Genomic DNA, 13764 nt, shown 5'->3' with positions numbered 1-13764 from the left:
CACAATAGCTAAAACATGGAAAGAGCCTAAGTGTCCATCAACAGATGAATGGATCAAGAAGATGTGGTTTATCTATACCATGGAATACTACATGGCAATGAGAAACAATGAAATCTGGCCATGTGTAGCAACATGGATGGACCTTGAGGGTGTTATGCTGAGCGAAATAAGTCAGGCAGAGAAGGACAAATATCATATGTTTGCACGTATAGGAGGATTAGGAGGAACTTGACGGAGGAACAAGGGGGAGAAGAAGGGCGGAAATGGTGGGGGAAAGGGAGAGAAGCAAACCATGAGAGACTCTTGAATGCTGACAAAAACTGAGGACTGATGGATGTGGGGGGAGGGGGGATGGGCATGGAGGAGGACACTTGTGGGGATGAGCACTGAGTGTTATGTGGAAACTAATTTGACAATAAACTATTAAAAAAAAAATAAAAAATAAAAAAAATAAAAAAAATAAAAAAAAAAAAGCTGATGAAACAACCCAAAGTTCCCGGAAAAAAAATTAAGGTTCAGAGAGACGGATTTGATTTGGGCATCTGTCTTAGAGAAATTGAAACCATGCCATTAAGTGAGATCCGCCCCTACTTGTGTCCAGAGAAAGGCGGGTCTGCCATGCAGCCCGCCAGCTCTGGTGGTGGAGATCCCGTAAACATGATGGTGCAAGACAGAAAATGAGCAGAAGTGGCCAGCAAAGTGACTGTTTCAAGGAGGAAGTGGTCATACCACTGGCAGAGGAACAAAGGTGAGCTGAGAAGTATCCACTGCAAGTTCCAGGAAGCCCAATGGCGTTTCTCACAGTAAGAGCTTTCGCGGAAGTGTGGGGGTGGAGAAACCAGCTCCCGGAGGCTTGGCACCTGCGCCAAGGGGCCAAGCAGGAAATTGGTCTTCAGAGCCGTGGACCAGTAAGAGCAGAGGGGATGGACGTTTCCCCACATAACCGTGTTCTGAAGCTTGAGCTCCCATTCCCGACTCCGTACTGGAATAGTTGGGTCCCCGTGGCGGTGGCGGTGACGGTGGGGCACTGGCATATCCCTAGGGCGACACCAGTCCTCATAACGTCGCTAACAAGGAGCTACTGTTCTTCCTTTTAGCAAATGGGAGGTGGAAATAGAAGGCGCGTATCTTGCCTTAGGAACACAGGTTTTTTTTTGTTTTTTGTTTTTTTTTAAATATTTTTATTTATTTCTAGGAGAGAGAGAGAGAGAGAGAGAGAGAGACAGAGAGAGAGACAGCGTGAGCAGGGGAGGGTCAGAGAGAGAGGGAGTCACAGACTGAAACAGGCTCCAGGCTCTGAGCTGGCAGTCAGCACAGAGCCCGACGCGGAGCTCGAACCCACGAACCGCGAGATCATGACCTGAGCGAAAGTCGGACGCTCAACCGACTAAGCCACCCAGGCGCCCCAGGAACACAGGTTTTAACAGAGACTGAATTTGGTCCTTCCCCCTCCCCCCGCGCCCCCCAGCTCCTAATTCTGCGCTAGATTTGTTGTTTGAAATGAGATGAAGAAAACAGAGAATCTAGGCTGGAGATCCAGTCTTATTGTAATCACAGATAAAGAAGAGCCTGGAGTAAATGCGGAACGAAGGGAGGTGGGGCTGAGGAGGGAAGGAGGGGGCCCCCAGCCCTCAAACATCACCCCACATCAGGCTCTGTGCTGACAGCTCCGCACATGGAGCTTGTTTGAATTCTGTGTCTCCCTCTCTCTCTCTGCCCCTCCCCGCTCATGCTCTGTTTCAAAAATAAATAAACATTAAAAAAAAGAAAGAAACGGGCTGGTATCAAAGTGTAACAAACCAGCTTGTGATCCATCTTAGACTTACACAATGCTATATGTCAATACCTTTCAGTAAAAAAAAAAAAATACAATCTTTTCAGTTTGGGAAGACGGACCATTCATTTGTGTCTCTGGCTTTGTCTCAAATGTATTGTCTTCTTACCACATGGTTCATGGTTCACGCACAATACCAACACCATTGGGGGAAATGTCCCCTTCTTCATCCGCCCAAGTTGCTCAGAGTCCTCGTTAACAATACCACCTGCTGAGTCATCATTTCTTTTTATTTTTAATTTTTATTTAAATTCCAGCTGGTTAAAGTACAGTGTAATATTAGTTTCAGTTGTACAATATAGTCATTCCACAATTCCACACAGCACTGGTGCTCATCACGACAAGTGCTCTCCTTAACCCATATCGGTTAATTCCCCATCCCCCAACCACCTCTTCTTTAGTAGCCACTAGTTTGTTCTCTGTAGTCAAGAGTCTGTTTCTTGGTTCCCCCCCCCCTTTTCCTTTGCTCTTTATTTCTTAAATTCTACATATGAATGAAATCATATGGCATTTGTCTTTCTCCGACTTATTTCACATAACATTATACTCTCCATTATAGCTCCATCCATGTCATTGCAAATGGCAGGATTTCATTATTTTTTATGATTGAATAATATTCCACTATGTATACACACTACATATACTATGTGTATGTACTATATATATGTATGTACTCTCTCTCTCTATATATATATGTATAGATAGATAGATAGATAGATACACACACACACACACACCCCACATATTCCTTATCCATTGATGTATCGATGGACACTTGGGCCGCTTCCATAATTTTCAGCCATCATTCTGGACAGTAAAATGAAGTATGGCTTCTGTGCCTAAAATATATCAAAGGTCTTCACCTTCTCTGAGTCATTATCAACTATCATCTAGAATAACGTAGGAGCCTCCTAACTGGTCTCACCGGATATGTTCCTTCTCATTTACAAACGGAAACAAGCCTAGCAGAACAAAAATACAAAGGAATTTCCTAACTTGGACAATGAGCATCTATTAAAAATTCTAGCAATTTGCTTACTCAGTGGTAAAATATGAAAATATTCCTCATAAAATAGGTGGTGGGGATTAAGGAGGGCACGTCTGATGAGGACCAGGTGATGTATGGAAGTGTTGAATCACTAAGTTCTACACCTAAAACTAATATTACACTATATGTTAACTAACTGGAATTTAAATAAAAGCTTGAGAAAAAATATTCCCTACACTAATACTACTAAGAAGAAGGATACTTGCTATCCATTAATATGCTGGGGTTCTAGCCAGGTGGTAAGACAATAAAAAATAAATCAATTTTACAAAAAAATTCTAAATTTTTTTAAATCTGGAAATCTGAAATAATCAAAAGCTGCTAAAATTAAGAAGTGAACTTTTGTAAGACCACTGAGTACACATTCAATATATAGAAACCAATTTTAACAGAGGACCGTGGGGGAGAAGAAGGGGGGAAGTAGTGGGGGAGAGGGAGGGAGACAAACCATGAGAGACTCTTGAAGGCCAAGAACAAACTGAGGACTGATGGGTGTGTGCGTGGGGGGTGATGGGCATGGAGGAGGGAACTTGTGGGGATGAGCACTGGGTGTTGTATGGAAACCAACTTGACAATAAACTATTTAAAAAATAAATAAAAAGAAAAGAAAAAAAATAAAATGTATTGCATAAGAGAGAAAAAAATTATTAGAGCAGTTAACACATTTATTCATTATATCATCCTTTAACTAGGTTTTCTTCCAAGTACTAAATATAGCAACACTAAAAAAATTCTGTAATAAAATATGATACATATAAAAGACAAGAAATAAAAAAGGAAGGAACACCTGTGTTTTCATGAAATATTATAATACCAGCAACAATGTTGGTAAAATTATTTAAAGAATGGTACCACTTACAAAATAAAAGTCATGTAACTAGCGGATCTATCTGGAGGTGATATAGCCAGAGGACATAGCTGGTGGATATCTAACAAAAGATGTGCACATTCTGTACATACAGGACTACATGATATTGTCTAGAGAAATCAGGGAACATGTAAATACATGGCAAAAATAACACATTTAGGGTTCAGGCTTGCATGGATTGGAAGATTGAAGAGGTGATAACTCTCCCTAAATTGATCTGTAGCTTCAGTACAATTTCACGCACAGCCCGGGCTGGTCTTTTGAGAAAGCTACATCCTCAAGTTAATATTGGAATCTAAAGGACCCAGAATAACCTCGGCTATCCCGAGAAATAACAAAAGTGGTGAATATTAAACATCTCAGGACCAGAACCCATCACCCATCACTGGGCCTCCCTCTGGGTGACCGGGATTTTTTTTTTTAAGTCATCTTCCTGGTTGTCAAGACTAGAAAGAGGTGACATTCTCAACTTTTTTGTTGTCTGCTTCTCCATCGTTTTGTCTTCTCCTGCATAATCCCTTCTCTCTGCAAAAACAGGGGTCTTTCTGCAGTACATAAGTCATCCTATCTCATCTACGATCAAAATGGTAAATGAGCTCCCTTTGCCTTAAGGATAAAATTTGCATTTAGGATGTGGCTTCCATGGCTGTGCTTGCTCTGCTGGTTTTGTCTGTGCCCAGCGTCACCCAGAACCTCTCTTTCTCTCTTAATCACAGCTCGGGTTATCCTGAATGATTTTCACCCTCTGTCTGATACGTGGGACTTTGCTTGGACTGGTGCAGTCACCTACTGCTATCATCCCTTTCCTCATCTGTACACCCTGCTCAATGTCTCTATATCATGGAGTTTATTTATTTATGTATTTATAGAGAAAGTGCGAGCGGGGGAAGGGCAGAGAGAAAGGAAGAGAGAGAGAATCCCAAGTAGGCTCTGCACTGCCAGCGTGGAGCTCAAAGCGGGGCTCAAACCCATGAACCGTGAGATCATGACCTAAGCCGAAGTCAGGCGCTTAACCGACGGAGCCACCCAGGTGCCCCTCTATGTCCTGGAATTTTGCACAGAAAGAGACTCCAATGGCATCCTGTATTTCTTCTTATCCCCTTTCACTGCATTTACTCACTTTCTTTAAGATATGCGCTTGTGGACAATCAGTTCTGTTCTGGCAAGGATGTTTGCTCCTTCATCAGTGCCCAGCACACAGTAGTCTCTTGTAACAGACTGTAGGTACCTATCAGAGCTCTGTCACATCCCTCCTCACTCACTGGTCACAGAAATACCGGTGTTTATCTTGTCACAGACACACACCTGGAATAAAGGTTACTTTTCCCAACCTCCGTGGCATCCAAGTGGGGGCAAGCTATTAGGCTCTAACCATTGAGAAATAAATGGAAATGTTTTCGAGTGTTTCCAATAAATCTCATAACAAACAATTGGCTAGTACTTCATCCTCATTTCCCTCTGTCCCTTCTTCCCTGTGCTTCTTTTTGCTGTCTGGAGTACAAACCAGGTTTAACATTTTGAAAAGGGTAACCCACTTAACCATTTGTCTTTGTCCTGTTGACCAGTTTTGGAAGATTTTGACTTGGAGCAGTGGGGAGAACAGGCTTGTGTGGAAGAGACCCCTCCATTCCTCTAAGGAGGCTCTCAAGCCCCTGCATTTTTATCTGGAGACCCAAAATTCTTCCACCTGACACATGACATGTTTTTCCCCCCCTTGAAATTGTAGGTTTCCTGCCATCAGTTAGAATATGGAATATTTGGAATACTACAAACATACTCCACTCAAGTCCATCACATCTTGGGATGATGACTATGATTCAGCCTCAACAGAAATTCTTGGACCTTGAACACCCAGCAAATGAGAAGAACAACAACAAAAAGAACATTCAGTATTTGTCCACTGGTAGTGAGATAGCAGTTGGTGGTATTTTCAATTCCCTGTAGTTGGGAATAATAAGGGTTACCATTGAGTTGAGCCTATGCTGGTTTCTTGATAGTCTTAAATATCTCATTAAATATTCATGTTACCCTTTTGAGGTTGGAAATTATGTTCTCTGATATATAATAGAAAATTCAAGATTTAGAGAATGGATTTGACCCATTTGAGGTGTCAGAATCTTGAGGAGGGCAGGGACCCATAAAATGCTTATATTAATTAATGGGTTGGTCAAGGAGAAATTCTCAAGGAACAAAGAGTCTGGACAGCATTTCAAGGACCATAATCAGCAATCTCAAGTTCTAAGTGTGTGCTACAGCCTCATTTATATATCCATTGATCTGAAGTGTGTTTCATGAGAACTTTCTTAGTGCAGGAGCTGTGAGCACAGCCATCAAATCTGACATGGACTTAATTCACACGAGTTCACTGTAGAAACAGGAAAATGGATATGTATGTAGGGTGACAGTCCGATTGCTGTTTTAGAGAAACATAGGTGCTTTGGGGGCATGGTATCTTAAGTCAAGCTGGAGGGTTTGGAGAACTTTCTTGGAGGAGCCCTGAGGAACAAGGCAAAGTATGGATAAAGAAGCGAAGAAGACAGAACTTTGTGGTGGCATAGGGGCAGAGGAGTTGGGGCAAGGCTGCGACCCAGCCAGGACACCCTCAGATAGCCGGGCCACATCTCTATCGACCAGTGGTTGCCTCTCTGGCTCCTGTTCCAGTTCACAAATGCATATTCTGTACTGGTTGTTAAGTATCTAGAATGACATGTTGCAGAAAAGGAAAGAAGAAATATGTATAAAGACCAAATTAGGGAGCAATATTCTGTGGCCATGCTGTTAACGAGGGAGATATTTTTGGGGAAGGCCAGTGAGGCTAAAACTTTGGTTTGCATTAGGCAGGCACAAAAACGCTCAGACCCCAGAAGAGACAATACAATCTGTCTGCAGGAAAAGTTTAACGTCTGCATCCCGCCTCCTGCCTCCTCCAGGAAGCTTCCCCAAACCCAACACAGGTGTCTTGCGGTAAACCTCCCTCCACGGGCACAACACAGAGCTCACACAGCCCAAGGGCAAGGTCAGCTTTCAGCTCTATCTGTGGCCAGCCCATCCCTTGGCCATTTGTTCAGCGGTCACTGTGTACTGAACCTTCTCCTGCGTTCCTGACTTGAAGCCCTGTGGGCTTCCTCTCGCATTCTCTTCCTGCGAAGCCAGTCTTCAGCCAGGAGGTACCCAAGGGCCAGAAGAACCAGGAAAGCCAGACCCATCCGAAGGAGATTCTGGGCAGTGTGATTCCAGAGGGCAAGGTCTGGGGTCAGAAGAACAGAGTGGTCACTGTCAGGCAGCGCCTCACCCCGTCTGTCCCTCTGTCCTTTCCAGATCACACTCCTTCACAGCCTGCAGCCTCCCTCTGCCTGCCTACCTTGCTGGACTGCTGTGTTCGTGGTTAGCAGGTAAGGATCCCAGGAGTCTGCGGATGACAAGGAGAGTGAAGAAGTGGGGGAAAGAGATGGTGCTGGTCCCTCTGTCCCAGCCTCTCCTGCCCTCAGACAGGCCCCATGTCCCTCTGCAGTTTTTCTGGGTCCCCGCCCCATGCTTCTGGTCCTAGTGGCTTCATCTGGCAGGTAGAGAGGAAGAGCCAAGGGGCAGGTGATCCCTGAGAGAAGAATTCAGCCCCAGGACTTTGAGCAGGGCAAGTCTCATGCCTGACCCTCAGCTCCCTCATTAAGTCGGTCAACATGGCTTCTTTTCCTCCATCACACTGGCCATCCCTCTGACTTGGGACAAATGCAGTGGCTGATCCCTCCCTCTGCAGTGTTCCTTCTCTGCATAGTCACAGGACTAACACCCTCAGCTCTTTCAGGTTTTTGTTCTGTGAGGTCGATTCAGAAAACTCTGTTTAATACTGCCACCTGCCCCCCCTCCCCCGTCACCATTACCCCTTTTGTTCTTTGTCTGTTGTCCACACTACCGTTTGCTCCTCATGTGCTATGTAATTGGTTTATTTATCTGACTTTGACTCATGGTCTGTCTCCTGCTGGGATAAAAGCAAGGATGCCTGTCTGCTCGACTGCTGGAGCTGCAGGTCACAGCAAGTGCTATGCAGCCAATGGATATTTCCGGTGAGCGCCATGTTTGTGGCGGCACTGGAGGCTTTGATCCCTCCCCCAAGTTTAGAAGTACCTGTTACTCACCAGAAAAAGAGGTGTGTTCTGTGGGCACAAGGCTGGCGTCCTCAGCGTCTCCTGGTAATGAAGAAAACAAGTAAGGGTTTTGGGTTTCCTCCGGTCTTCCCACCTGGTCTCTGCACCCTCCCACCCCATCCCTCAGGCCTTCTTCTTCAGGAAAAATCAATAGGGCCACCGGAAAATGTATGTGGATGAGGGCATTGGTGGGAGGAACCCTCTGCATCTTCCCACCTGTCCCTTTGCTGCCTTCTCATCTTGGTTGGGGTTCACTTGGGGTTCCAAAGAGCACATGAGGGAAAGCTGAGGGCTTCCTCACCTGTGACCAGGAGCTTCACAGGCTCACTGGGGAAAGACCAGGCATAGTTGTTATAAGAGCCAAAGCATCTGTATGTCCCTCTGTGGGCTGTAGTCACAGGACCCAGGGGAAACTCCACCTGGGTGTTCCCATATCTGGGCTGTGGGTGGCTGGATCTTCCCTCCTTGAGCAGAAGGAACATGTTTGTTGCAGTCTCCAGATGGCAGTGGAAGGTCACATTGTCTCCTGAGCTCACCTCAGGTCCAGGGTGAACAGAGAGGGTGGGTGTGTCATACATTTCTGTGGGAGAAGGAGGCAGGTAGGTTAAAGAGTCATTATCCCACCGCCCATATCTCCCCATCACCCCTTGGCCTTAAGTCTGGGATGTCACTCGCCAGAATCTCTCTTCTGTTTCAGTCATGGACACACCTTCCCCAATTTCTCCCTTCAAGACTGAGACAGAGCCTCCTCCAGCTTTCAGGGGCATTAATATGAATCTCTCTGGGAATTGCCCCACGTCAGTGGTTCTGAGTTAGAGATCCCTGGGACCAGTGACATCAGCATCGCCTGGAGGCTTTTTTAAGAAATGCAGATTCCCAGGCCCCACCCCAGACCCACTGCACCGGAAACTCAGGGGAAGGGCAGCCATCTCTGCTTTAAAACATTATTATTAAAAAAAATTATTATTGTTTTCAATTGCTATAAAATACATGTAACAACATTTACCATCTTAACCATCAAAATTTTAAAAACAAAGTTTATTTATTTATTTATTTATTTATTTTAATTTTTTATTTTTTTTAATAGTTTATTGTCAAATTAGTTTCCACATAACACTCAGTGCTCATCCCCACAAGTGTCCTCCTCCATGCCCATCCCCCCCTCCCCCCACATCCATCAGTCCTCAGTTTTTGTCAGCATTCAAAAGTCTCTCATGGTTTGCTTCTCTCCCTTTCCCCCACCATTTCTGCCCTTCTTCTCCCCCTAAACAAAGTTTATTTTTGAGACATAACGACAGCACAAGAGGATGAAGGGCAGAGAGAGAGGGAGACACAGAATCTGAAGCAGCTCCAGGCTCTGAGCTGTCAGCCCAGAGCCCGACGCGGGGCTCGAACCCATGAATCACAAGATCATGACCTGAGTCAAAGTTGGACACTTAAACTACTGAGCCACCCAGGCCTTCCCCCATTTTAACCATATTTAAGGGTACAGTTCAGTGACACTAAGCACATTCACATTGCTTTGTGCAACTGTCCCCACCATCCATCTTCAGAAATATTTTCATCTTGCAAATCTGAAACTCTGTCCCTATTATTAAACACCATCACCCCATCCCTGTCCCCCAGCCCCTGACAGCCACCGTTCTGCTTTCTGTTTCTGTGCATTTGACCATCCTGGGTCCCACACAGAAGTGGAACCAGATAGTGTTTGTCCATGTGTGGCTGTCTTAGCTCACTGAGCATAATGTCCTCAGGGTTCATCCGTATTGTAGCAGGGGTCAGAATTTCCTTCCTTTTTAAGGCCAAACAATATTCCGTTGTGTGTATAGACCACACTCTGTTTATCTGTTGGTCAATAGACACTGAGATTGTTGCTACCTTTTGGCCACTGTGAATAGGGCTTTCGTGCACATGACTGCACTAAGGCCATCTGTGTTTTCACAAACCCTCCAAGTGATTCTGATACCTGCTTAAGTGGGCGAACAGAATCCCTCAGCTGAGCCTCCTTAACTGAGGCAGCTTTCCCTCCCAACCCCGTACTGTCCTGTCTTTTTCCACACTGTTATTTCCTCCTCATGTGCTTATGACTGATAGATTTATCCTAAACTTGACTCATGGTCTGTCTTCTGCTAGAAAGCAAGTGCCACAAAAGCATGGATGTTTGCATGGAACCCCCATGGGAGGGGTTCTCATCCACTCCCTGGTTGATGCTGGTGGGCAGAGACCCCCTAGCCTCATTTAGAGACCACCAGGAAGGGCCATCCCGGTCCGGAGTTCCACATTGGTTTGGCTGAGATGTCTGTTGAAACCACCACCAGAGTTTACCTTTGCCTCCTGCGTAGCCTGTTTCTGTCACTCCTCATCACAGGGGTCATTTTTGAGGATAGTCCCCAGATGCATGCAAACATCGGTCTCAGAACATCTCACCTGGATAAACTGACCTATGACAAATCCGCTCCTAGCTCACAGATAACCGTGGAGTGAGGTTTAGATGACATTAAAGGAAATTAATAAACGATGACCCTCCCCAGGATTCAGGCTCAGGGGATGACCACAGGGAGACGAGGGGACAGTTACCTGTTACCACCAGGTCCAGAGGGTCACTAGGATCTGACCAGAGCTCCCCGCTTCGGTAAATGCACCTGTATCGCCCTGCAGTGAGCAGCGTCATGGCTGAGATGGGGAATGAGACTATGTTCCTTATTCCAGGTCGTCTCGGGCTCTGCTGGGCAGACAGGTGTCCCTCGAAATACAGCTGGTACTCAGCAGCCTCAGGAATCCCCTGGCATAAGATCCTCACTGGCCTTCCCTTTGGAATCATGAAATTGGGCTTGGCCCAGATGACAGGTTTTGAAAGAATCTCTGGAAGGGAATCAGAGGCTGGAGTTCCACATAAAGCGCCTTCCCCCCCACATTTCCACCCGGTTGCTGGCCTCACGCCTTCCTAGCAAACCAGAGCCCCTGATCCCTCCTCTGGTTGTTTGTAGCTGAATACTTAGCCTGAGCCCAGAAGAGAGACTCTGGGACTCTGGAGGAGGGACTCACGCGTCTGGGTGCTGATGGTCTGGCTCAGATACAGCCCTGGAAGACAGGGACAGTGAGCCACGCCGCTCCCCCCATGCCCAGAACCCTGGATTCTGTCTCCCTCTCAGGACAGAACTCACCAAGGCAGAGCAGCGCAGTGAATGTGGAAGTCATAGCCTCGATTCTGTGAGGCGAACGTGGAGACTGAGACCAGCAGGCCAGGAAGATGCACAGGATGTGGTGGGTAAAGGCCAGCACTCATTGCCCTGGGGATTTCACACTGACTTTTTTTTTTTTTTTAAAGAGAAGGTTCACCTTTGACCATGAGGTGCAAAGACACATCTGATCATATCTGGTCTAACCAGATCCTCTGACAATTGTCTGCCCCACCTGAAACTCATTGACTTCAGGGTCCACCTCTAATATCTGAAACGCGGACATTATGCCCAGGGAAGACAGACGATGATGTACAGAGCAGACACCTTAGAATCCTTTAAAAAATACGTGTTTGACCTTGGCTCCCCTCTGTTCGGTGGGCATGTGTTAATAGTGTCATCAGAATGGAATGATAACACTATCATCTCCAAAGCTTTGTTATGGTGTTTCAACAAAATGATGTATTTTTAAATAAAAATGTTCTGTTTTTTTTTTTTTACATCAGTATTTTCCTTTAGTCTGTTAGAATGCAGAAATATTAAAATGCTAAATATTTTAATATAGTTTTCTTGTTTTANACCCCCCGTCCCCTGGTCCCTACCCCCATTAGCCCTCAGTTTGTTCTCGGCATTCAAGAGTCTCTCATGGTTTGCCTCTCTCCCTCTCCTCCACTATTTCCCCCTTCTTCTCCCCCACGGTCCTCCGTTAAGTTCCTCCTATACGTGCAAACATATGGTATATTTTAATATAATTTAAAATTCAGGGGCGCCTGGGTGGCTTAGTCGGTTAAGCGTCCGACTTTCCGACTTTCGCTTAGGTCATGATCTCGCGGTTCGTGGGTTCGAGCCCCGCGTCGGGCTCTGTGCTGACTGCCAGCTCAGAGCCTGGAGCCTGTTTCAGTCTGTGACTCCCTCTCTCTCTGACCCTCCCCTGCTCACGCTGTCTCTCTCTCTCTCCTAGAAATAAATAAAACATTTAAAAAAAAAATTCAAACTGTGTTCATTTTCCCCCAAAAGGCCTAAACAATTTTTGAAAATGAAATGTTGTGCCAATTTATGTTGTGCCTTACATTCCGTGAGGAAACCTCCCTCAGTCTTATCTTTTGTTCTTATTTCTTGATTTTGTGGTTGAATATATTCCATTCACTTTCTTATCTATAGATAGTAAAATCCACTCATTTCCTGTTCAGTTCTGTATGAGTTGTGATAAACATATATAGTCATGTAACCAACACCTGAGTCAAAATGTAGGACAGTTTCATCTTCATATAAATGGTATGAGTAGTGTTTATACTGTGTGTCTGACTTATCTCACTTAGCATAGTGTCCTCTGGGTTCATTCCTGTGGTTGCAAAGGACAGGGTTTCTATTCCCTTCTTTTCTGCTGCCTCCAGTCCTCAGCTCTAAATTCCAGGACCTCTCTTCTCTAGCCAGCCGATGTTCACCCACGCCCCCTGTCTAGATGGTCTCCACCACAATATCCTTATAACGTTTTGAGGAAAAGCATTGTCCTCATGTGTGTATAGCATCTTTCTCCTGGGAAAGATCACGCGAGATGATCACTGCTGATTGAGATGGTAGCTCACACAACCATACTTGGGCAGATTCTGACCTAAAATCAGAAGCCCTGCTCTCCCCGTGAAAAGGGTCATGTACTGGATTGCCACTGTCTTGTCTTCCCATAGAGGACTCACCAAGGACATAGTTGGGGACTTCTTCCAGCTGACTTCCTGCATTGCATCACTTAAGGAACTTAGCCTCGATAGACTTACAGGAAGGATGGGTGCAGAGGAAGTAGTGGGTGAGGTCTAAGGGTCACCTACCAGAGTGTTTACACTGACCACATTTCTGGAGAGCAGACACTGCCTATGAATGTGAGAAACCTGGCTATATGCTATGGGTTTTTCATTGTTAAGTCATTCTTGGCCTGTGGAACATTTAGATACCAAAGTATGGGGGAGGGAGGCAGTGGCTGCTAGCTCACAGGAGACAATGAGGCAGGCTCATCTGTAGGTAACAAAGATGCTTCTAGCCGAAGAGGGCATCTTGTCTCACCTCTCTCCCATAACACATCTTAATTTACTCATCAATGTCACCCAAAAGACTGTCCATAGCATGAGGGCAAGGTTTCCAGTGAATGGGTCTCTGCGTCAGGAAAGAGCTGGTCATCTTTTGGGGACAAAGTTACCACAGGTTAGAGAAGTAGTTCTCTTGGAATTGTGAAAAAGTTCTACTGCCTCTTGCTTCAGAGATTTCGAGATTCTATTTAAGAGGCTGGTTGCCTGATAATGTGTTCCTTTGAAATTACTTTAGAAGTTGATGGGAACTCCCTGGGATTTAAGTCAACCTCCTGGCACCAGAGAGGGTCAGGCTAATATCTCCTTGGCACAGCCCTAACTGGGGTGGGAAGACTTTAGAGAATGGGCCTAGCTGCATCTTCCTCATGGGCTTCCTCCCCATTTCCTTCTTGCACTTACTCCACCAGTTTGTAGATAAGAAACTGAGGTGCAAAAAAAAATTAAGTAAATGGCAAGTTTTGTACAGCTAATTAGAGGTGTTGTGTGGTTGCTTTAAGGGAATGTGCCCCTCAATCTGGAGTGTCTTCCTTGGACACCACACACTAACGTACCATACAATCCCCTCCTCATTAAATTTGTCTTTGGTTTCTTACAAAGTCTTTGTATCTATTTTTT

The 13764-nt window shown here is 45.4% G+C and overlaps 2 protein-coding genes across 3 annotated transcripts in view; both read right to left on the bottom strand.

Moving 5' to 3' along the window:
* Positions 1 to 2279: 2279 nt before the first annotated feature.
* On the bottom strand, positions 2280 to 11136 carry NCR1 (natural cytotoxicity triggering receptor 1). 2 transcript variants are annotated; one of them, XM_077757051.1, is made up of 7 exons: positions 11057 to 11136; positions 10938 to 10973; positions 10470 to 10754; positions 8194 to 8472; positions 7884 to 7934; positions 7112 to 7159; positions 2280 to 6997 (listed from the first exon to the last, which is right to left on the bottom strand). In XM_077757051.1, the coding sequence occupies exons 1-7, from the start codon at positions 11088 to 11090 to the stop codon at positions 6822 to 6824; spliced, it is 909 nt and encodes a 302-aa protein (XP_077613177.1). In that variant the 5' UTR covers positions 11091 to 11136; the 3' UTR covers positions 2280 to 6821. The 2 variants fall into 2 exon arrangements, with proteins under 2 accessions (XP_077613177.1, XP_077613178.1); XM_077757052.1 differs by lacking the exon at positions 10938 to 10973.
* LOC144225751 (leukocyte immunoglobulin-like receptor subfamily A member 6) overlaps positions 8418 to 13764 on the bottom strand; it is a 35304-nt gene continuing 29957 nt past the window's right edge. Inside the window, exon 6 of the mRNA XM_077757005.1 lies at positions 8418 to 8472. Coding sequence (XP_077613131.1) covers positions 8425 to 8472 — 48 coding nt within the window. The 3' untranslated portion in view covers positions 8418 to 8424. The remainder of the gene's footprint in view (positions 8473 to 13764) is intronic.

This window comes from Crocuta crocuta, unplaced genomic scaffold (assembly GCF_008692635.1).
Source record: "Crocuta crocuta isolate KB4526 unplaced genomic scaffold, BGI_CrCroc_1.0 scaffold142, whole genome shotgun sequence".
NCBI lineage: Eukaryota > Metazoa > Chordata > Mammalia > Carnivora > Hyaenidae > Crocuta > Crocuta crocuta.
The sequence above is the reverse complement of the archived record's forward strand: the minus strand, read 5'-3'. Positions and strand labels throughout refer to the sequence as shown.

Bases quoted from the DNA above. Each gene is read 5' to 3' on its own strand.
- NCR1 (XM_077757051.1), bottom strand. From the start codon at position 11,090: ATGACTTCCACATTCACTGCGCTGCTCTGCCTTG. The intron at 10,974-11,056 runs GTGAGTTCTGTC...CCTGTCTTCCAG, and splicing joins CACTGCGCTGCTCTGCCTTG to GGCTGTATCTGAGCCAGACC. The intron at 8,473-10,469 runs GTAACTGTCCCC...CTTCTCCCACAG, and splicing joins TCTGGACCTGGTGGTAACAG to AAATGTATGACACACCCACC.